Source organism: Rhinatrema bivittatum, chromosome 5, assembly GCF_901001135.1.
Source record: "Rhinatrema bivittatum chromosome 5, aRhiBiv1.1, whole genome shotgun sequence".
In the NCBI taxonomy this organism is placed as follows: domain Eukaryota; kingdom Metazoa; phylum Chordata; class Amphibia; order Gymnophiona; family Rhinatrematidae; genus Rhinatrema; species Rhinatrema bivittatum.
The window spans coordinates 170,206,667-170,230,415 of NC_042619.1; the positions used below are offsets into that span (position 1 = coordinate 170,206,667).

The 23,749-nt window shown below is 49.3% G+C and overlaps 1 protein-coding gene across 1 annotated transcript in view; it reads right to left on the reverse strand.

Annotated features, from left to right (window-relative positions):
* The window catches only part of DIS3 (DIS3 homolog, exosome endoribonuclease and 3'-5' exoribonuclease), a 165,079-nt gene that overhangs the window by 44,561 nt on the left and 96,769 nt on the right, over window positions 1–23,749 (reverse strand). The window contains exons 11-14 of the mRNA XM_029603017.1: window positions 23,165–23,266; window positions 18,036–18,100; window positions 17,864–17,948; window positions 2,987–3,114 (exon numbers count right to left, since the gene is read on the reverse strand). Coding sequence (XP_029458877.1) covers window positions 2,987–3,114; window positions 17,864–17,948; window positions 18,036–18,100; window positions 23,165–23,266 — 380 coding nt within the window. The remainder of the gene's footprint in view (window positions 1–2,986; window positions 3,115–17,863; window positions 17,949–18,035; window positions 18,101–23,164; window positions 23,267–23,749) is intronic.

The window sequence follows — 23,749 nt, forward strand, 5'->3', positions numbered from 1 at the left end:
CTTCTGCTTTGAAAGTGCAGCATCAAAATCAAGGGGTAATGAATAACTCTATTCCCTTGATGAGCTGCAAAAGGAACGAAACATTCTCTCTATGGACTTGGCCATTCAGCTGTTGAATGAGGGAAAAACAGGCATGCCAGATACAGTTCAATAAAAAATCCTTTTTTAAGGCACTCCTGGAACAATGGACCAAGGCATCTCCAATAAAACTTATCCTGGGGATAATAAATGGACTCTCATTCCAGCAGAAGGTGTAATTTCCCTAAAAGTACCTTCTAATCAGGCAATCTATTCTACATAAAGATTTTGATCTGGGGAGGTTATACTCATGAATCTGCAATTTATGGGGTCCATTTTTCCAGGTCCATAATCCCCTGGTTAATAAATGTGGAAAAGGAAAGCCAGATCACACAACACTCTGTCCCTCCTTGTCATTGCTTTTGGAGAGACTATTTTTTGCTACTAAACAGCAGATCTGACCTTTGACATTATTTCTCTGTTTGCCAAATTCAAGGTATCTGCAGTGGCTGCTAGAAAGATTCTGTAGCTCTGATATTGGCAGGATGACATTTCCTTCAGAGGCTGCCTTTAATGGTTTCTCCTTGTATGGATCAGGTTTGAAGGAAGTGCTCTCTGACTTCTCTAAAAGGAAAAAAGGCTTCTCTCTCTCAGGATAGACAGAGAAGGCAAATATACTCTTTTTGCTCAGGAAACTGTCCTTTTCACTGGAGACAGCCTATTTGCTCATTTAGGGCATGTTCTTCAGAACCCTCTTAACACTTCACCAACAACTCTAGAGAAAACAGGGGCACCCGGTCAAGCCTAGTACCAGAGGAAATCTCTTAATGACATGAACAGTAGGGCCATGTTGGAGGGGTAGGGAAGATGATGAAATTTATACTTACCTGTTAATTTTTTTTCTTTTAGTCCTGACAGACTAGTCCAGATAAGTGGGACGCATCCAAACTCCACCCAGACAGGGCAGGAGAAGGCTACAATAGCTCTCATGACTCCTGCATCCAAGGCATAGCCTTTCCCAGCCTTTACACCCGAACTGAGGTGCTTACAGCAGGGATGCAACAGAGACTGAGCACTACCCTATTATCCTCTGGAAAGACGGTTTCTGATTCTGCCTGCAAGATGTCTGGCACCCTCACCGAGTGGGCTTGATAGCTCTCTGGGACCTGTAAAACTGCTGGAGCAGGCTGAGACACTCATCTCCTTGATTCCTCCTGAAATAAATGTCTTAGAAACCACTGTACTTTAATAGGAACATCAAAGACCTATCCATGAAAAAACTGGTCACCAAAAAATCATTTCAAAGAGGACCTATAATGGATTTGAGAATGGTAGTCCCTTTTCTGGGACCCCAGATTTTATAAGATTTTATAAGATACGCGAACAAAAGTACGCGATCGCGCAAATATTTAAAATCTACCCCAGTGACGAAAGTGAAAGCCAGAGCCCTGCTCCCTCCTCCCTCTCAAGCCCCCGATCTGATTTCTTAAAGGCACAGGTCTTCCAGAAAGAGCAAAGTAAGCTAGGCAACGTGTCCCAAATCTGTTGCAGTGCCTGCCGCCTGCCCTTTGCGGGCGGGGGGGGGGGGGGGGGAAACGGAGTGTTTTCCTCACTCTCCCAGACACAACTGGCGTGGGAACTTTGCAAGCTCTTGCGAGTGCAGAGCAAAGACTTAGGTGGGGAGGGGACAAAAATCCCGCCTGTTTTAACTGTGTGAGAGAGAAGTGTGGAAATGTGCGCTGAAGGCGAGTGTGAGTGCCAGAGAGAGAGGGAGTGAGGGATTGTGTATGTGTGTGAGAGGGATTGGGCGTGTGTGTGTGAGAGACAGAGGGAGAGTGTATGTGCAAGAGAGAGAGAGAGAGAGAGAGGAAGCCTATGTAGGGGGCTGTATGAGAGAGAGATTCTCTACCCCCCCCCCCCAGTTCTCCACTTATAGGTTACAGTGGAAGGGGTTCAGTGTAGAGGGGAATGGGAGAGCAAAGGAGTTGGGGCCTGTAAGGATAGAGTGAAAGGGGTCTGAGCCTGTCTCTCCGCCACTGGGGAAGGGGGGAGAGAGTTGGCATGGCTGGACCATTATGCCTCGCGAGATCCCCCTCAGCCACCACTGCAGCTCCTCCCACCGCCGCCGCCTCTGGCTCTTCGTGGTGCTGGGGGGGGGGGGGGGGGGAGGAGTGGAGCAGAGCAAAGACTTAGGAGGAGAGGGGACAAAAATCTCGCCTGTTTTAACGGGCTTAACGGCTTGAACTACATATTTTACGATTCCATTTCAATGTTTCCGATTGCATTGTTAAATTGAATTTTCCTAGATTTCGATTTATTTTCATTTTGATTTAATTATTTCGTGTGACATTGCGCTGGAATTGAGCTGTGTCGTTTACCATACCGTTCATTTAGTGAGTATAGTTTATGTTTTTTCTTTTTTCATTGTTTTTCATTTCTAGAATTATGCGGTTTACATCTAGACACAGATTGCTTCTCACATGGACAATTATATGTTGCGTGTTCTAGAGTCGGCAAACCAGACAATCTCTATATCTGAACAGACAATGGAACAACAAAAAATATTGTATACCCACAAGCATTGTGAAATTAAACATATTTGAAACGTGTGCTTTCGCTTTTCTTTCTTTTCCATTTAACCAGACTGAGCCACAGCAACGCGTGGCTGGGTACAGCTAGTATACTAATAATATAGAAGTGTTGAATTAGCAATTCAGTTCAATTTAGGCTGGGGTATCATATATGTAGTCCATTGCTTGACTAGCCTATTGGGGATTGTTGGGGGTTGTGTTTTAGTTGGCCAAAGGGTCAACCATGTAATCACTGGTAGCATGAAGGGTCAAAGGAAGAGAATTCCACAGATTGGGCATCATTCTCTTGAAGATTCTGGACCCAGACATAAGGAGTTCTTTGCGTAAAGTACCTGGCATGATAGTTAACTTTGGTAAGAACAGTTGCAGAAACTTACCCTTTGTCTATTCGTCGCTTCTTCAGAATCTTTGCTAATTTATTCAGTCCCCGAAGGCTCATGGTAATGTCATCATTCATGCTTGTGGAATCAATTCTCATCTGTGCTTCAGCATATGTAAGAGAAGCCTCCAGGAACAAAATCAAATGGAGAAATTACTTACCTGATATTTTTGTTTTCCTTAGTGTAGACAGATAGACTCAGGACCAATGGTATTGTGCTTTTTTGCTAGCAGATGGGAGACTGAGTCAGATTTCAAAGCTGACGTCACTCTAGATATATCCCTGCAGTAACCTCAGCTCTTCAGTATTCTCTTCAAAAAGCCATTGTGGATATATCTTTGCTTAAATAACTTGATTAAACTTGACTAAAACTTGAACTGGTTCAACTAATTTGCCAGTACACTCAACCAATCAACGCCGACACCGGACAAACCGTGGGTGACTTGAACTAGGGGTAGGCCGCGGCTTACCCGTATTTGCTTAGTCTTGAGGTTTGTTATCAGAGGTTCTCCTTTTCCAGGGGCAGCCGTGGGCGGTATGCTGAGTCCATCTGTCTACACTAAGGAAAACGAAATTATCAGGTAAGTAATTTCTCCATTTTCTAGTGTGTAGCCAGATGGACTCAGGACCAACGGGATGTACAAAAGCTATTCTCGGACAGGGCGGGAGGCTGCCCGTGGCCCACTTAATATTGCCCTTGCAAAGGCCGCGTCTTCCCGGGCCTGAACATCCAGGCAGTAGGACTTGGAGAAGGTGTGTATGGAGGACCACGTCGCCGTCAGACAGATCTCGGCGGGCGACAGCAGCTTGGTTTCTGCCCAGGAGACTGCCTGGGTCCTCGTAGAGAATGAGCCTTAACCTGTAGAGGTAAGGGCTTTCCTGCCTCTATGTAGGCTGCCTTGATTACTTCTTTTATCCAGCGGGCTATGGTTGCCCGCGAGGCCGCTTCTCCTTGTTTCTTCCCACTGTGAACGAACGAACAAACGGTCCATTTTGCACACCGGTTCTGATCTTTCCAGGTGTCTGCTGACATTCAGGTGGCGTAGAAAGCGAGAGTCTTCAGAGTCCTTATGTTCATCCGGAGCTGGTAGCGAGATGGTTTGGTTCAAGTGAAACTTGGAAACCACTTTCGGAAGGAAGGAGGGGACAGTGCACAGTTGTATGGTTCCAGGTGTGAACCTAAGGAACGGTTCCCGACAGGATAGAGCCTGTAGTTCGGAGATGCGATGAGCTGAACATATTGCCACCAGGAATGCCGTTTTCAATGTTAAGAGGCGTAGTGACAGACCGCGTGTTGGTCTGAAGGAAGCCCCAGCTAGGAAGTCTAATACTAGATTGAGATTCCATAGAGGCACCGGCCACTTTAGGGGTGGTCTGAGTTGTTTGACCCCTTTCAGGAAGCGGGACAAGTCCGGATGGCTTGATAGCCGGATCCTGTCCACTTCAGCTCTGAAGCAGGCCAGTGCGGCTACTTGGACCTTGAGGGAGTTGAGTAACAACCCCTTCTTCATACAGTCCTGTAGGAACTCCAGAATCATGGGGATCTTGGCTGTCCACGGGAGAATCCCGCGGTCCTTACACCAAGCTTTGAATACTCTCCAGATCCGTAAGTATGACAGGGATGTGGAGAACTTGCGCGCTCAGAGAAGGTGTCAATCAGGCGAGTCCTCTCAAGGGCCAGACCATAAGAGAGAATAGAGACGGATCTTTGTGGAGAATCGGGCCCTGCCGGAGAAGGACCTTGTGTGGAGGTAGACAGAGGGTTCCCCGCAAGGTGTCTTTGCATGTCTGTGTACCATGGTCATCTTGGCCAATCCGGGGCCACTAGTAGAACTAGTCCCCTGTGATGTTCTATTTTGCTGATGATCCTGCCCATGGGGGGAAAGGCATAAAGTAATTCTTCCTCTGGCCAAGTCTGGACAACAGCGTCTATTCCTTGGGATTGCAACTCTCGTCTGCGGCTGAAGAACCTGGGGACTTGGGCACTGAGATGGGTGGCCAGTAGGTCCATGGCTGGGAGGCCTCAGCGATTTACTATCAGTTGGAAGGCTGTGGTCGACAGCGTCCATTTCCAAGCTCTCTCTGCTGAGGAAGTCTGCTGAGACATTGTCTCTTCCTGCGATGTGGGAGGTCGAGATCCCTTGTAGGTTTATCTCCGCCCATGCAATGAGAGGGTCTATCTCCAGAGACACCTGCTGGCTCTTGGTTCCTCCCTGGCAGTTGATTTAACCAACCATTGTCGCGTTGTCTGACATTACTCAAATTGCTTTGCCTTGGAGTCTGTGGCTGAATCACAGGCACGCTAGTCTGACTGCTCGAGCTTCCAGGCGGTTTATGTTCCATTCTACCTCTTCCTTGTTCCATTGTCCCTGGGCCATCAGTTCCTGACAGTGGGCTCTCCACCCTCGCAGGCTCGCATCCGTGGTGAACAAGATCCAGTTCGGTGGGGATAGGCTTACTCCTCTGCTTAGGTGTCTTCCTGTAGCCACCACTGGAGCTAAGAACATACCTCTGCTGGTAGTTGGAGGCGAATTGAGTAGTCCTGGGAAAGTGGGTTCCATCATGACAGTAATGCGCGCTGGAGTGGTCTCATATGGGCCCTTACCCACGGGACGACCTCCAGGGTTGATGCCATGAGGCCGAGAACGTGAAGATAGTCCTGTACTTTGGGGCGTGCATTGGACATCAACAGTCATAATTGTTCCATCAGTTTCCTTCTCCTCGGAGGAGGGAGGAAGACCTGTTTGGTGTCGAAACAGGCCCCCAGGTACTCTAGCGTTTGAGAGGGCTGCAGACTGCTCTTGCCGCTGTTCATGACCCAACCGAGTTCCTGCAGTAGGCTCTTGACTCTGCTGGTCAGCTGCCAGCTTTCTTCTGAAGACTTTGCCCTGATTAGCCAATCATCCAGGTAAGGGTGTACCAGAATCCCTTCCTTCCTCAGTGTTGCCGCCACAACCACCATGATTTTGGTGAAAGTTCTGGGGGCGGTTGCTAGGCTGAAGGGTAGCGCTCGGAACTGGTAATGGTGACCCAGTATCGCAAAGCGCAGGAAGCGCTGGTGATTCTTATGGACTGGGATGTGAAGGTAGGCTTCGGAAAGGTCCAGGGATGTTAGAAACTCTCCCGGTTGTACTGCCATTATTACGGCGAGAAGAGTTTCTATGCGGAAGTGTAGAACCCGCAGATGACAGCTGACGTTTTTGAGGTCCAAGATGGGCCGGAATGATCCTTCCTTTTTGGGAACGATAAAATTAATGGAATAGCGCCCCATATTGTGTTGGGGTGTGGGAACCAGAGTTATTGCCTTCAGACTGAGTAGACTTGTTAGAGTGGTTTCTACTGCCAGTCTCTTGGAGTGGCAGGGTGACATAAATTTGTCTCGAGGGATGCTGCGGAACTCCAGAGAGTAACCTTCTCGAATAATGTTTAGAACCCATTTGTCCGACGTTATCTCGACCCATCTTTGGTAGAAGAGGGAAAGTCGACCGCTTATATCCTAATTCCTGTGGATGGGTCGGCCCATTCTCATTGTGGAGCACGGCTGGAGCCTGCCCCCGGGCCTGCTACCCTCTTGGTCTGTCTGTTCCGAAAGGGCTGGAACCTTCCAGAAGGACGAGATGCCTAGAACTGCTAGTTCCTGTAGGGTCTATAGCGTTGCGATCCTCTGCCCTTGGTTCTTCTGGGGGAGGGACGCTGAGATCTTTTATTCCTATCTTCTGGTAGCCGAGGCACTGGGGATTAGTCTCATTTGCTGGCTAACTTTTCCCAATTCGCTTCCGAACAAGAGAGATCCTTTAAAAGGCATTCTTGTGAGATTCGCTTTAGATGTTGCGTCTGCAGACCAATTCCGTAGCCATAGTTGTCTTCTGGCTGCCACTACCAAGGCAACGCCCCTGGCTGAGTTGCGCACCAGGTCTGAGCTTGCGTCTGTGAGGAAGGCTGCTGCAGGTTCCATTGCCTCACTGGTATACATTCTGGAGTTATTTGCCTCTCTCGAGAGGAACAAGCAGGAACGTGCCACCAGTGCGCAGCAGGAAGCAATCTGCAGTGTCATTGCTGTTGCGTCGAAGGCCTGTTTAAGGATGGATTCCAATCGTCTGTCCTGAGTGTCCTTCAATGCAATCCCTCCCTCAACTGGAATCATTGTTCGCTTTGAGACGGCACAGACCAAAGTATCCACTTTCGGGAAATGCAGGCGTTCCTTGGTCGCTGGTTCTAGAGGGTAAAGGGCTTCCAATGCCCGACCGCCCTTGGAAGCTGGTCTCCGGGGCATCCCATTCCAGGTCAATCAGTTCCTGGATGGCTTCCATCATTGGAAAGTAGCATGATGCCTTACGAAGGGACACCAAGATGGGGTTCTTCTTTGGTTCCGCCACAGGGTCCGTGCCAGGAATACCCAGCGTCTTCAGAGTCTGGGAAACCAGGGCTGGTAATTCGTCCTTGTGGAAAAAGCGAAGCATGGTTCGGTATGGTTCCATTCCTGGAGGGATTTCTCCTTCTTCCAGGGAGTCATTCTCATCATCTGAGGGGACTTGGTGCCTGTTAGGGAAGTTCTTGGTTAGGCGAGGCATGTCTTGAGGCATCTGAGCAGGGCCGGGAGGATTTTGTGCTTCCGGCAGAATTGAGCTTGGGGCGCAGATGGGGCTGATTGCGCCTTAAAGGCTTGCAGCCCCTGGAAAAATTCCAACCAGGAGAAGGTCCCTGGGTCCATGTTAATCCCAGGGGGAGTCTGAGTAGGGGCCCCAGCGGTGCCCTCCTGTGGGGAAGCCATTGTTTGTTTGCTCGCATGCAGTTGTAAACGCAGCTGTGCATGTAGTTATGTGCGCCGGGCGCGCTCAGTTGTGTGCGCCGGTATGCGCACCACTGTGCGCACAGCTATGCGCGCGTCTGTATTGGACGCATGCAAGTTAGGCGCATCGGCTGCCTGGCCTGCCCTGCGCGTACCGCCAGCGAGAAGGGAAGATGGTGCCGACAACCCCGCGCGTAACATGGCGCTCCCCTCCCCCCCCCCCCCCCCGAGGGTCTCCACGTGTGTGGACCCTTTGCCCAGGATCAGGGCCTAGCCTAACCAGGGCTGCTCAACCCTATCGGTGCTCCCTTCTAACCTCGCCGGGACGGATTCGGTAAGGCAATCTGAGCTGTTGGGACCGGAGACCTGAATTTAAAGATTGTTTTCTTACCTGGTCTCGGCGCTTACCGACTGTGTGCCGGATGGTCTCCAGCTGCGGGGAGGAGAGAGAATTACCTTCACCGCCGCGCTCGTTTCTGCACCCGCTGCTTTTCAGCCACATTGGGGGGCTAAGACCACACCGGGAACCGGCTACCAGACCAAGGCACCCCTCCTCTGAGGGATATCTGAGATCAACCTCAGGAATTCTTGACTGGGGGAGGGACCCTTAGGTATCACCGCAGGAGAGCGGGGCTCTATCTTCCTTAAGGTAAATTTTGATTCTTAATTGCTGTAATTCTTAACACTATTCTAGTGTGTAGGATAGTGTCCGCATCTGTTAGGAGACGGAGAGATACTGATGAAGAGCTGAGGTTACTGCAGGGGTATATCTAGAGTGACGTCAGCTTTGAAATCTGACTGTCTCCCATCTGCTAGCAGAAGAGCATAATACCCATTGGTCCTGAGTCCATCTGGCTACGTGCTAGGAAATGCTTCATTATTGTAACAAGTTCAAACACAAAATACAGGACTATAGTTACTATAACTGATCTGTACATACCTTACAAAGAAGAAATGTAAACATTTCTGACTGCTGATTATTTCTAGATAAGAAAATTATTCCTTACCTGCTAATTTTCGTTCCTGTAGTACCATGGATCAGTCCAGACGGTGGGTTATGTCCCCCGTCCAGCAGATGGAGTCAGACCAGAGTTTGAGGGCATCACCATATATACCAGTACACCCTCTGCTGGAGCTCAGTATAACGAATAGCAAAGCCCAAGTAGAGCAAAAAACATTTTGGATCAAAAACCCTTAACCATGAAGGAACAGAAAATATATAACTAGAAACAGCCAACAAGGCCACAAACAGCCAACTTGTGAGGAGCTGTGAACATCAATGAGAAAAAATTGAAGAGACATAGAAAGACAGGATGACAGCTACACATAAGAACCTGAGCAGGAGCAAAAATCCCAGAGTGGTGGGCGTCTGGACTGATCCATGGTACTACAGGAACGAAAATTAGCAGGTAAGGAATAATTTTCTTTTCCCTGCACGTACCAGGATCAGTCCAGATGGTGGGATGTACCCAAGCTTCCCTAATTCGGGTGGGGTCCTGAGAGACCTGCTCGGAGTACCTGATCGCCAAAGTGTCCCGAGGCCTCCGGCGCCAGGTGTAGCCAATAATGTCTGGAGAAGGCGTGCAGCGATTTCCACGTCGCCGCACGACAAATTTCCTGTGAAGAGACGGAACGAGATTCTGCCCAGGATGCCGCCTGTGAGCGCGTAGAGTGCGCTAAAATGCCCCGAGGCAGACTCCGACCCGCTCCAATGTAAGCCGCTGAAATGGCGTCTTTTATCTAGCGCGCAATGGTCGTCTTCGATGCCGGTGACCCTTTCTTCGGACCTGACCAGAGCACAAACAAATGGTCGGATACCCGGAAATCATTTGTAACCTCCAGGTAGTGGAGCAGGGCACGCTTGACGTCTAAATGACTAAGAGACCTTGGTTCCTCTGGAGCGAACGCCGGGAGTTCCACCGTCTGATTCAAATGGAAGGACGACACCACCTTCGGGAGGAAGGACGGTACCGTACGAAGGGAGACTCCCGAGTCCGAGAATCGAAGATACGGTTCCCTGCAGGACAAAGCTTGCAGCTCCGAGATGCGGCGGGCGGAACAGATGGCTACGAGAAAGACCGTCTTGAGCGTCAGGTCCTTAATGGTAGCCCCGCGAAGTGGTTCAAAAGGTGAGCCCGACAAAATCCGTAGGACCAGATTGAGGCTCCAGGAAGGAAAAGGGTCCCTGACCGGTGGTCGTAGGTGTTTGACACCCTTGAGAAAGCGTGCGATATCCGGCTGAAGAGGAAGAGAGCTGTCCTTCTGCACCAGGGCGTTCAGGGCTGCCACCTGGACACAGAGTGAATTATAGGCGAGGCCCTTATCCAGGCCATCCTGTAGAAACTGTCGCCTCCGTGGGCCGGGCCCCCTTGGTTGGAACACCAAACCTCAAAGACCTTCCAGACTCGAACATAGGCAACGGAGGTGGAGGGTTTACGGGACCGCAGCATAGTTGAGATCACTGCCTCCGGGTAGCCTCTGCGGCGGAGGCGGTGCCGTTCAAAAGTCATGCCGCAAGACAGAAGAGTTCTGCCTGCTCGAAAAATACCGGCCCCTGGTGCAGCAGACGAGGAAGATGACCCAGTCGAATCGGGCCGTCCACCGTCATTTGCAGAAGATCTGCGAACCATGGACGACGGGGCCACTCCGGGGCAACGAGAATCACGGTCCCTCGATGGTGCTCTATTCTGCGAAGAACCTTTCCCACTAGAGGCCAAGGAGGAAAGACATAGAGCAGCTGATCTGACGGCCACGGAAGAACTAGGGCATCCACCCCCTCCGCGCCGCGCTCTCTCCTGCGACTGAAAAAGCGCGGCGCCTTGGCGTTGAGGGAGGTCGCCATCAGGTCCAGGCGCGGGGTCCCCCAACGGCGGACAAGGAGATGCATCGCCTCGTCGGAGATCCAAAATGCCTAAAAAGATGACAGGAACATACAGAAGAAAGAAGAAAGAAATGCTAAGACCCTGTCACCCTGGGGGAGCTACTGGTTCCCCCAACTCTCATCTGCTAGAGTCAGAAAGATACTGAGCTCCAGCAGAGGGTGTACTGGTATATATGGTGACGCCCTCAAACTCTGGTCTGACTCCATCTGCTGGACGGGGGACATAACCCACCGTCTGGACTGATCCTGGTACGTACAGGGAATAGGAGAATAGTGGCAGTGCACAGCACAAGCAAGGTCTTATAGTCAGCAAACATTTGATAAATTTTATTAGTTTTCCTCAACACACATAAGGTTTCCTTCCTTTTTTGAGTGAGCTGATCTCCAGTGATAAGTATTTACATTTTCCAGCTTATCAAGGAGGAGCTTTCAAAACATAGATGGGTTTCCGAAGAAGGAATAGGGCCTGAATCAGCATCACAAAATGGAGCCTTCTTATTTCCCTTACTAATTCAAGGCCATAGCACGCTGAGACTTATAAGTTGCCTAGAAAGGAGGATGGCATGGGTATGAAATATTTACATCAGGACATGACCGTGATGAAAGTTTTAGATTTTATGTGATGGGGTTCTGCTGTTTTCATTTTATTGTACTGTGTTTATGTATTTATGTTCGATTGTTGTATGGTTTATGTACATTTTTGAGTTGTTAACCAAGATGCTCCGGTAACTGGCAAATAAATAATAATAATGGCAATAGCTCTAGTGCTGGACTTTCCTGCAGGCATGCCTATCAGAGTGGAAGCTGCTCACATTCAAACAGCAGGAGTTCACAAGTTATGTTGCAGTTTTCCACTTGGTAGCATACACAGATATTCACCTGGGCACTAAACTGCCATCATTGTTCTCTTCTCTCCCCAGCTACTAGGGTTATTTCCTTATCACACTGAAGGCAAATGTTTAAAGGGATTTCCACAGACAAAAGGAAAATTAGTTTCTTACCTGATAATTTTCGTTCCTGTAGTACCAAGGATCAGTCCAGGACACCTGGGTTGTGACTCCGCACCAGTAGATGGAGACAGATTAAAACTTGTGGGCGGAGCCATATATAAGCCCCTGTGCCAGTCACAGCCCCTCAGTCATACGTAATGTCAAAGTAGAAAATTCAAAAGCCAACATAGCTAACCATAGAAACTTACTAAGTAAACGAAAATAATTCCAACACCCCTACAGGAAAAAACAGACTCTCCAACCGGGAGAGCAAAACAAGGGGTCAGCGTATTATAAAACAACAATGAGCGGACTCTCCGTTACTATAGCGCAACACTGCGGGCGGGATCCTGGACTGATCCTTGGTACTACAGGAACGAAAATTATCAGGTAAGAAACTAATTTTCCTTTCCCTGTACGTACCAGGATCAGTCCAGGACACCTGGGATGTACCAGAGCTAAGTTATCGAGGGTGGGAAGCAGAGAGTCCCGCTCGGAGTACCCTCTCTCCAAATCCCCCAGCATCAGTAGCTTGAACATCCAAACGGTAATGTTTAATGAAGGTATGCAACGATTTCCAGGTAGCCGCCCTGCAAATCTCTTGAGGCGACACCTGAGAAGATTCCGCCCAAGACGCAGCATGAGATCTCGTTGAATGAGCTCGAAGACCCACTGGCGGTGTTTTACCGCGCATAATGTACGCGGAACCAATGGCCTCCTTGAGCCAACGGGCGATCGTCGTGCGGGACGCCGCAGAACCTTTCTTCGGACCCGACGTCAACACAAACAGATGATCCGTTAATCGAAAAGAATTTGTGACCTCTAGATAGCGAAGAAGAGACCTCCGCACATCTAGTTTTCTCAAATCCCTTAACTTCGGGTCGGAAGATTCCCCCACCGCGAAAGCGGGAAGTTCAACCGATTGATTCAAATGAAAAGGTGATACGACCTTAGGCAGGAAAGAGGGAACGGTCCGCAAGGAAACCCCTGAATCGGAAAAGCGCAAGAAAGGCTCTCTGCAGGATAGAGCTTGCAACTCAGAAACCCGGCGAGCCGACGCAATGGCTACCAGGAATACAGTCTTTAACGTGAGATCTTTGATCGTAGAACGCTTCAGAGGCTCAAAAGGAGTTGAGCATAAGGACGAGAGCACCCAGTTGAGGTTCCAAGAAGGACAAGGGAGCCGCAAAGGAGGACGGAGGTGTTTCGCCCCCCGAAGGAAACGAGAGATATCCGGGTGGAGAGCCAGGGAGACACCCCGAATCTTACCACGCAAACAACCAAGCGCCGCAACTTGGACCCGTAGGGAACTGCACGCTAAGCCCTTGGCCAGCCCAGCCTGGAGAAAAGCCAAAATATCGGGAATAGCAGCTGAAGTGGGATGAAGACCCCGCTCCACGCACCATTCCTCAAAGACTACCCAGACTCGAACATAAGCCAGAGACGTAGACTGCTTCCTGGATCTCAGCAGCGTGGCAACTACCGCGTCCGAGTAACCTTTTTGCTTCAACCGATACCTCTCAAAAGCCATGCCGCGAGACAGAAGTGATCCGCATCCTCCAAACAGACGGGGCCCTGACGAAGGAGCCCCGGAAACCCCTGTAGACGAAGGGGTGCTGCCACCGACAACTGGACCAGATCCGCAAACCACGGACGGCGCGGCCACTCCGGCGCCACCATGATCACGTCGGACGGGTGCAATTCTATGCGCCGCAGTATCTTGCCGATCATGGGCCATGGTGGGAACACATACAGTAGCACCTCCGCCGGCCAGGGAAGAGCTAACGCATCGACCCCTTCTGCTCCTCTTTCTCGGCGTCGACTGAAAAATCTCGGAGCCTTTGAGTTGTTCCACGTGGCCATCAGGTCCATGTGGGGTGTTCCCCAAGTCCTGCAAATGAGAAGAAACGCTTCTTCCGCTAGCTCCCACTCTCCGGGATCCAGGTGGTGTCGGCTGAGGAAGTCCGCCTGGACATTGTCGACTCCTGCTATGTGAGACGCAGCAAGATCGCCGAGATGCCGCTCTGCCCAGGCCATCAAGGAACGCGCTTCCTCCGCTACTTGAGGGCTTTTCGTTCCGCCCTGGCGATTGATGTAAGCCACGGTGGTAGCGTTGTCCGACAATACTCGGATCGCCTTTCCTCTTACAAGGGGTAGAAAGGCTTGCAATGCCAGACGGACCGCCCTGAACTCTAGGCGGTTGATAGACCACTGGGTCTGATCTTCTGACCACAGACCCTGAACCGATTTCCCTTGGCAAACTGCACCCCAACCGGAAAGACTGGCATCCGTGGTCACCACTGTCCAGTTGGGAAGAAGAAGAGATACTCCACAGGAGAGATGATTGGGATCCAGCCACCAGCCCAGGCTGGAGCGCACTTGACTCTCGAGAGGCAGTGGAAGATAATATTCCTCTGAAATCGGTTTCCAGCGGGACAACAATGAAGACTGCAGTGGCCGTAGGTGAGCGAATGCCCAAGGGACTAACGCCAGCGTGGAGGCCATAGATCCGAGAACTGTCAGGTAATCGCAGACTCGCGGACGGTGCAGAGACAAAAGACGTTGCACCTGAGACTGTAGTTTGCATATCCGATCCTGAGAGAGAATCACTCTGCCCTGTTTTGTGTCGAAAACGGCTCCAAGGTACTCCAAGGACTGAGTGGGTTCCAGATGACTCTTGTTGTAGTTGACCACCCAGCCCAGAGACTGCAAGAATTGTAGCACTCTGGCTACCGCTTGCCGACACAGGCTCTCTGACTTCGCCCGAATCAGCCAATCGTCGAGGTAAGGGTGAACCAGGAGGCCTTCCCGACGTAAGTGCGCCGCCACTACCACCATCACTTTCGTGAACGTCCGAGGCGCTGTCGCCAGGCCGAACGGAAGAGCCCGGAACTGGAAGTGTCTTCCCAGAATGCAAAACCGCAGGAACCGCTGGAATGCTGGTTGGATGCCCACATGAAGGTATGCTTCTGTGAGATCTAGTGACGCAAGGAATTCGCCTGGCCGCACTGACGCGATCACCGAACGAATGGTTTCCATCTTGAAGTGAGGGACCCGAAGGCATCTGTTGACTCCTTTCAGATCCAGTATGGGTCGGAAAGTGCCGTCTTTCTTGGGAACTATGAAGTAAATGGAGTACCGGCCTTTGCCGTACTGATCGGACGGAACTGGAGAGATGGCTCCCAAGGTTTCTAGTCTTCGGATGGTGTCTAGCACCGCCGCCTTCTTCTTGGGATTCTTGCAAGGCGAGACCAGGAACTTGTCCGCTGGGATGCGAGCAAAATCTAACTCGTAGCCGTGTCTTATCACGTCGAGGACCCACTGATCCGACGTCATGTTGGCCCATTCCTTGAGAAATAAGGATAGACGCGCCCCCACGTTTGGAACAGCGTGCTGAGGACGCGACAAGGGATGGGCCGGCCGAACTTCATTGCGAAGGCTTGGAACCCGCACCCGACGGGGCCCCTCCTTGCCTGCCAAAGCGTTTGCCCCGAAAGGACTGCTGCCAGTGAGTGTTTCGAGAAGAGGCCGGCCTATACGAGGGTCCGGTGGATCTCTGCGGTCTAGACTTCCGGGGACCCCGGAAACGAGCTCTGCCGGAAAACGAAGAGCGCGACCGGGTCCTATCCTCTGGCAGCCTAAACGCTCGGTTCTCACCCAGGGAAACCATCAAGTCATCTAACTCCTTTCCGAAGAGCAACTTCCCTTTGAAGGGTAACGCCCCGAGGTGAGCCTTGGACAAACCATCCGCTGCCCAGTTGCGTAGCCAAAGGAGACGGCGTGCCGACACAGCCGAAACCATGGACCTAGCTGAAGTGCGTAGAAGATCATGGAGCGCATCAGCCCCATATGCAATAGCCGCTTCCAGTCTATCTGCTTGGGAAGACTCTTCCGGAGAGAGACCTGCATTAGCCTGCAGAACCTGGGCCCAGCGCAGACTAGCTCGCATAGCGAAGTTTGTGCAAATGGCGGCTCGCACTCCCAAGGCGGAAACATCAAAAATCTTTTTGAGATGTACCTCCATCTTCCGGTCTTGAATATCCCGGAGGGCCGTAGCTCCCGTGACCGGGATGGTAGACCTCTTCGTGACAGCGGACACCGCCGAATCCACCTTTGGAAGTCTGAGGAGATCCAGCGCCTCCTCCGGTAAAGGATAAAGTTTATCCATGGTCTTGCTGACTTTCAAACCCAGCTCCGGAGTATCCCATTCCTTGAATAGGATATCCGTGGACGAGAAATGAAAAGGGAAGGCGACCGCCGGTCCTGTGAGGCCAAGCAGAACAGGATCCATATTTGCCTCCTGGCGGACCACCACCGGAGGAGCTTCAATTCCCAATTCTTGGAGAATGGCCGGGATGAGAGGTGCCAATTCCTCTCTGCGGAATAGCCGCACCACCTTGGGGTCGTCCCCTTCTGCAGCCTGTGCAGGTTTCTCTGCAATGGGCTGTGCAGTACCATCCACTGCTGCGTTCCCGGCCCCCGTCAGGGGCTCCTCGGAGGACTCAGTATCATCCCCAGGAGAATCCTCGGTATCCGATTCTTGCGGCACCCCCCTGGGAGGCCGCTTCCCCCGGGACGCACCGTGGGCGATCTCTGCGCCCTTTCTGGCTTTCTTTTTCCGTAGAGGGGACCCGTGGTCGGTCGCACGCGAGCCAATTCCCCGGCTGCGCCTGCTGCGCTTGTATCTGAGGACTTTGCGCAGTAACAGCGCAAAATCCTCAGAAAAATCCCCAGAATCCGAAGAATCACTTTCGGAAGCCCCCCGGGACCTAAGCCCCTCCGAGGGAACCTCCCCCGCCGTGACACGCTGCGGGGAAAGCGCGGGAGGAAAGGAAGAAGCCCCCACCTTTTCCTGTGGAATTTCCCGGCCGGTGGCCAAAATGGCCGCCACTCCCGCACTAACTGGGAAAAGTTCCTGAGGCCTGTTAGCGGAGCTACCACCGCGCGACGGCGAACGCGCTACCCGGGAACGAGCCCCCCGCGGCGCTACCGAGGGTCCCTCATCACCTGGGACGCAGGCCGAACAAAGGCTGTCCCTAGAGAGACGCGCGCGCGCCGAGCCGCAGGCCCTGCACTGTGCAGCACGCGGCATGCCGGCGAGAAACGCGGGAAGAAAAAAACGGGGCCGCGGCGAAAAAATTACCTCAGGCAGGAAAAAATTGAAAAGAAGCAAACGGCGCAATTCGGCGACCTCCCCCCTGTCAACGACGCCCCCCCACCGAATAAAATGGAGCGGCGACGCCAGGCAACAGAGAGCCGCAAAAACAAAAGTAAAACTTTTTTTTTTTTTTTTTTTTAATAAAAAATCGCTGTCCCTGGTTCTGAAAAGCCCTTATTCCTGCAGGGGTGAGTGAACCAGGCTCCCTGGTGTCACCCCTGACGCTGCCACTAGTTCAGCCGGGTCCTCAACCCTGGCAGCGGCCTCAACCGGGGGAGGGTAGTCCCCTCAGGACCTCTCAACTCCCCTGGGAGGCAGGGCAACCGGGAAAGAATTAAAAGAAAACCCAATTTAGTTAAAAAAAAAAAAAAAAAAACAATCACTAACCAAAAACTAACTCAAAAATCAAACCTGAAAAACAACCAGAATCAGGTCAGGCAGGGCTGTGACTGGACCTGCACCATCTACTGGAGACAGAGTAAGACTGAGGGGCTGTGACTGGCACAGGGGCTTATATATGGCTCCGCCCACAAGTTTTAATCTGTCTCCATCTACTGGTGCGGAGTCACAACCCAGGTGTCCTGGACTGATCCTGGTACGTACAGGGAACTGGTGTTTACTTAACGAAAAAAAATCCTTTGAAAAGTGGGAGGATGCACTCGGGGCGGGGTTAGGATGAGCTGAGTGAGCTACATATAGGGATTCATTTTGAAATACCTGCATGTTTTTCACCCTGCACACTCTGTGCCTGCAAAGTATGGAAATCCCTGCACATTGGACTCTGGCAAATTTTCAAAATGGGAAATTCTATAGGGAGCTTCCCTTTGAAAATCAGCTTGCAAACCCATAGGAGCCTGCAAACTATGCAATGGGTGGGGGCCAACAACAATCCTCCCCAAATTTGTACATTTTTATGGAACATGAAATGCAAACTCTAAAGTTACTTTAACTGGCAGTTTTTGAGAGGCTATTCATGATTGTACACTTGAAATACTGAACCAACAATATAGACATTTTTCCTAGAAAAATCAAGTACAATTCTGTTTTCAGTTACAAACCTTGGAGCGAATAACACTTTTGGTAAACTTGGTGTTTAAAATTTCAGCATTGTGATTCATCTCCCAGATGCATGAGAATGCAAGCCTAAAAAGAACATATACAAGATTAGTAAACTATGATTACTGCATATTAATCTCTTTTTAAAGGGTATGAGAAGCTGATTAGGTATACCTGTCTCCATCAGACCTCAAGGAACACAGATTGGAGCTGAGCAGATCTGGAACCATGTCAATCCTCTGTAAAATATTTAGCATAATCCCGATTTAGCCAGGCAGTCTGTTACACAGTGTCCCTACAAATGCAGTAGCTATGGAAAGAAATGGACAGAAAAACACCAGCCTACGTAATTCTGTAGGACATCTATTACCTAAAGCAAAGATTACAGGGTCATTATCATCAAATGCAAGCCTTACATTTTTAGGATTTTTTGATCATTTAAGAAGTCATCTCCATTAATAAAGTACATATTAAAAGCACAAAACAATTAAATTCACAATTACTAGCTACAAAAGGAAACATTTCCTTACCTGTAACAAATGTTCTGACGACAGTTCAACAGTCACATAAGAGGACGATTGTGCTCTGCATCACATTGATGATCATTTCAGAGAGAGCAACATAAAAAAAGTTATTTGGCTAAAGTTAGCTAAATAACTTGTCACAGATATTCAGCAGGATAGGCCTCCCACTAAATATACTTAGCTAAAGTTATCTGGGAAATGTTACTCTGATAATTTTAAACCTAACCAAAGATTGGGCGCTAGAAAATGATAGCAGTCTGTGCTTTTTCTCCTGTCCTCAATGGCTAAACCCTTTTTTCATGTAATTGTACCACATATTTCAGGAAGTTTCTGCTCTCCCCGACGCACATACCCATCCCATCGATGGCGCAACTATTTTTTTTTTTTTTGTTATAACCGGAGATCACATGGTTGAAAGGGCCAAGAGCAAATGGCAGGATGCAAAATGGCATGCTTGTTTGGGAACTGGGTGAGGGGCTGTGTGACAGAGGCATTGTAGATTCTGGTTGGTGCAGGGGCAGATCGCTGTTGAAGAAGCTCTGCTGCAGCGATGCTTGGCCTTGCCGTTTTAGTTGCTCATGGGCCAGCCTGCCCACTTTGTGCTGGAATCCTGCTGGTTGGACAGAACAGAGGTGGTTGGGGAGCAGCATAAGTAGGCTCTTCCAGCTGTTGTGCGGCTGAGTACAAGGAGAAATTACTACTTACCTCATAATTTTGCTTTCCTTAGTGTAGACAGATGGACTCAGGATCAGTGGGTTATGCTTCCCTGCCAGCAGATGGAGATGGAGGAAGCTGATGTCACATTATATATACTCCTGCGGTGACACCAGCCTGCCAGTATTCTTTTCAAAAGAAACTGTGGACAGACTAGCAAAAAACTTGATTAAAAACAGTCAAACATTACTGTACTTAACCAACAAGAAACAATGAATTCAAACAAGGAACAAATGTACCCCAATCTAGGGACTAGATGAACACGTACCAATAATCCCCTGGAACACATAGTCCCACAGGATGACCATTGACACAATCATTCAAGCAGCCAAGGGTGGGAAGCTGAGTCCATCTGTCTCACTAAGGAAAACAAAATTATCAGGTAAATATTAATTTCTCCTTTCCTAGTGTGTAGACAGATGAACTCAGGACCAATGGGATGTACCAAAGCTATTCCTGAACAAGGTGGGAGGCTGCCTGCGGACCAGTCAACACTGCACGTGCAAAGGCTGCGTCCTCCTGGGCCTGACAATCCAGACAATAAAACCTGGAAAAAGTGTGTAAGGAGGACCACATTGCAGCTCAGCAAATGTCGACGGGAGACAATCTAATCTACACCTGAGCCCTAGTGGAATGAACCTTAACCTGAGTAGGCAATGGCTTTTCAGCATCCACATATGCGGCCACGACTTCTTCCTTAATACAGCGAGCTATTGTAGCCCGCCAAGATGGTTCCACCTGCTTCCTTCCACCATGAAGGACAAACAGGTGATCCGTCTTTTGGAAAGGTTCCAAAACCTCCAGTTACCGCACATGTCTCTTGACATCCAAGGGATGCAAGAGGCAATACTCTTCCACATCCATGACCTTAGCCAAGGACGGCAAGGAAATGGACTGATTCAAATGAAATTCCGAGACCACCTTAGGTAAGAAGGATGAAACAGTACACAGCTGTAACGCCCTTGGAATCACCCGAAAGAACTGCTCCCGGCAAGAGAAGGCCTGCAGCTCATAAATTCGACACACAGAACATATAGCCAAGGTCAATAACTGCAAGGAAAGACAATGCAGCAGTTGGAAAGTAGGGCCCGCCAAGAATTCCAACACCAAATTAAGATTCCACAATGGAACCAGCAACCTCAAGGAAGGATGAAGATGCTTCACTCCCTTCAAAAAAACAGTCCACATCAGGATGAGACAAGAAGGAATCACCATTCACCGGGCCCCTGACACAGGCAAGAGCCACAACCTGTACCTTCAAGGAATTAAGGGCCAATCCTTTACTTAACCCATCCTGCAAAAATCCCAAAATGAAAGGGATCTTAACCGAATGAGGAAGAGCACCTTAATCCTCACACCAGGCCTCAAACACACTCCAAACCCGCACAATGGCCAAGGAAGTGGAGAACCTCCAAGCGTGTGGCAAGGTAGCAATCACTGCAGAAGAATAGCCACGCTTCAACAAGCAAGCCTTCTCAAGGGCCAAACTGTAAGACAAAACAGAGTCAAATCTTCGTGAAGGACAGGCCCTCTGCTGCAACAGGTTCTTGTGTGTAAGAAGATGAAGTGGGGTCTCCACCAGGAGTCTTTACAGATCTGCATACCACAGTCGTCTGGGTCAATCTGGTGCCACCAGGAGTGCCATCCCTGTAGCCTTCGATCCTGCAAGCTAGTAGGGACGGCAGCGAGGTGTGGTGGCTGGCTCTGCCTAGCCAGGTAAGCGTTATGCATCAGCAGGATGAACTCTGCTGAAAATGGCTCCGGAGGAATCCCGGGGGGGCACGGGCGGTTCCCGAGGAGGGTCTTCCGAAGGTGCCTCTGCGTCTTGGAAGTGGGCTGGGAGCAAAACCGGCGGGGAGGGCGACCGGCCAAAATCTCCAATTTCGTCATGCTGAGGAGTGACTGAATCCCCTGCCGACAAAATGGCCGCCGTTCCCACATGAGTCGGAGACGGCCTCTCAGAGTCAGATCGCACATGGCCGCGAGAAGAAGTGTGTGCTCCGGGGCTCGAGGTTCCTTTCCCACCGGGGAGACACCTCGAGCAAAGTCCCGCCCGGGAGAGCCGCGAAGCAAGCTCTCCACATGCACTGCATCGAGGAGACCGCGGCATGGGGGAAGGCACCGGCACACAGAAAAAAAAAAGTTATACCCCCGAAACTGCTGGGAGACGGCAGGAGAAGCGCTCAAGCACAGCTGAAAAAGGCTCCAACCTCAAGAGCAAAACAAAGCATTGAAACTGATTTATTGCTGCTTGCCTTCGTTTTTTGGTTTTTTTTAATAAGACAGAGGAATGACGCCTCTCTGTCTGTGCTGCCCAGAGGCAAGAACGACCTCTCAGGGCAGCCGGTCAGGCCAACGGGGGAGAGGTTGGACCACCAACTTTCACCCCTCCAGAAAAGCAAAGGGAAACCTGAAATTGAAAAGTACAGAAAGCAAAAAAAAAAAAAAAAATTCTTTTCCACCAACAGACAAAAGTTTACAAAAACCTGAGAAAAGAGCCAACATCTGATCAGTCTGCAAGCTGAAGCAATGGGAGAAGGAAGTAAGGAGTCCCTCACGCACTTTTCATATATATATATATATATATATAGCCAATTCAGGCACCCTACTTGTGCCCTCCTTGAAAACAGCCCATCTCTCCTCCACATGCGAGCGTGCCCTCTCGATTGCAGGTCCTACTCATTGGAACACACTACCGCCCGACATACGCCTTGAACCATGTATGAACAACTTTAAAAAGAAACTAAAAACATGGTTGTTTCAACAAGCTTACCCAGAATAAAAAGCTATCACTCCATGCCAAAATAGACCACACTACTTCTACTTCTTTCCTCATATTGAGGAACTATGTTTTATTATACTACCTTTCCTCACTTTGAGGAACCACGTTTTTGTTATCCTATCTTTTCTCAGCTACCTTTCGTTACCCCCTCTCCCAGTTTGACTTCCCTGTTAAAATGTAATTTCCAAGTTTAACCTGTTTGCTGTAAACCGACATGATGTCCACAACTAATGCCGGTATATAAATGTTTTAAAATAAATAAATAAATATATATATGCTGTTTCTCTCTACTGTGGATGGATCAAGTTTAATTTGAAAAAAAAAAATATATATATATATATTTTTTTTTTTTTCAAATTAAACTTGATCCATCCACAGTAGAGAGAAACAGCAAGAAAGGAAAACTATTCTCTCAAACCAAAGGTGGAACCGCAGGTGCAACCCTCATCTGCTGAGTCAGAGGAAATACTGAGGAACCGCAGAGAGGGAGCCTACTTATATATGGGTGTCCTCTGAGATTTTTGCTCTGACTCCATCTGCTGGAAGGGGGAGATAACCCAGGGTCTGGACTGATCCGGGTACGTACAGGGAAAATATTGATCTCTGGGGAGGAGAATTTTCAAAAGATTTTACCTAGGAAGCAAAGCAATTGCCCAGGTAAAATCCAGGGTTGAAAATTGCCTCCTTCTCTGGGTAAAAGCATCTGCACTGCAAAGCACATGCAAAGTTTGCAGATATTAATGTGCTGGCTGGCCAACCCTGAATTTTCAGAAGAGAAACTACATGGGGATTTTCCCTTTGAAAAATGTGCTCACAAGTCTGTAAGCACTCTACAAGGTATAAAAACAGTCCCATGAGTAACCATTATTGGTAGGGGAAAGATAAAGAAAGCATATAAAATATAAAAATAAATATCTCAAATCTTTTCCTAGGTCCATATGGCCCATACAGATAAAAACCTGACTAGGTGAATTGGATGGGTCTTTAATAGCTCATCGCACCTGTTACCTGGGAGATTAGCAAACTGAAGCAGTTCAAATTTATGAAATTGTACAAGCTGGTATATAGGTCTCCAAAGAGCTCTTTCCCTCTCTCAGCCATTCAGTTTGTATGTTATGATACTAGATTTCATTAAGATTTCATGCTCAACTATCACCGGCAGTTCATATTCTTGTCATGCCAAGAGCTTGTTCATGTAACTGGGTCAGAGGCATATATCCTCTCACAAACTCACTGGAACAAAGTTTTATTTGCTGTTTCCAGTAGTACACAGAAACACTTACTTTTTCACAGAGGTATACAGTAGTTCCTCTGTTTGCTGACTCCTGATCCAAAGCATTTCCAGGACGAATAAAGTAGCTCACATCTGCAATGTGCACGCCAACCTGTAACAGAAGCAGCAATGTACTTCAATCACTAACAGCCCTACATAAATTCTGCATGCATCAAAATTCTAAGAGATCCATATACAAAGAGGTTTGCCTAGCTGGTCAAGCCATGGGATTTGAATTTCTTGCTATGCTGACTGCTGCTGATTTAACAGACTAAGATTTTATTCAGATAAAAATTTAACCGGCTAAATCGGGGGCATTTGGGGATCTAGGCTGACTTAGCCAGATAAATCTGACCATGTTGCAAGGCACATGGTAACTTAGCAGATAAATCAAAGTTATAGGGAAATTGGCTCTTACCTGCTCATTTTTGTTCCTGTAGAACCACAGATCAGTCCAGACTCCTGGGTTTTGCCTCCCTTCCAGCAGTTGGAGACAGAGAAAATTTCTCAGGCACTATTTTATAACCAGGTGTGCCATCTGCAACTCCTCAGTATTTATTAGTACCCAAGCAGAAATATAAGATCAAAAAACTGA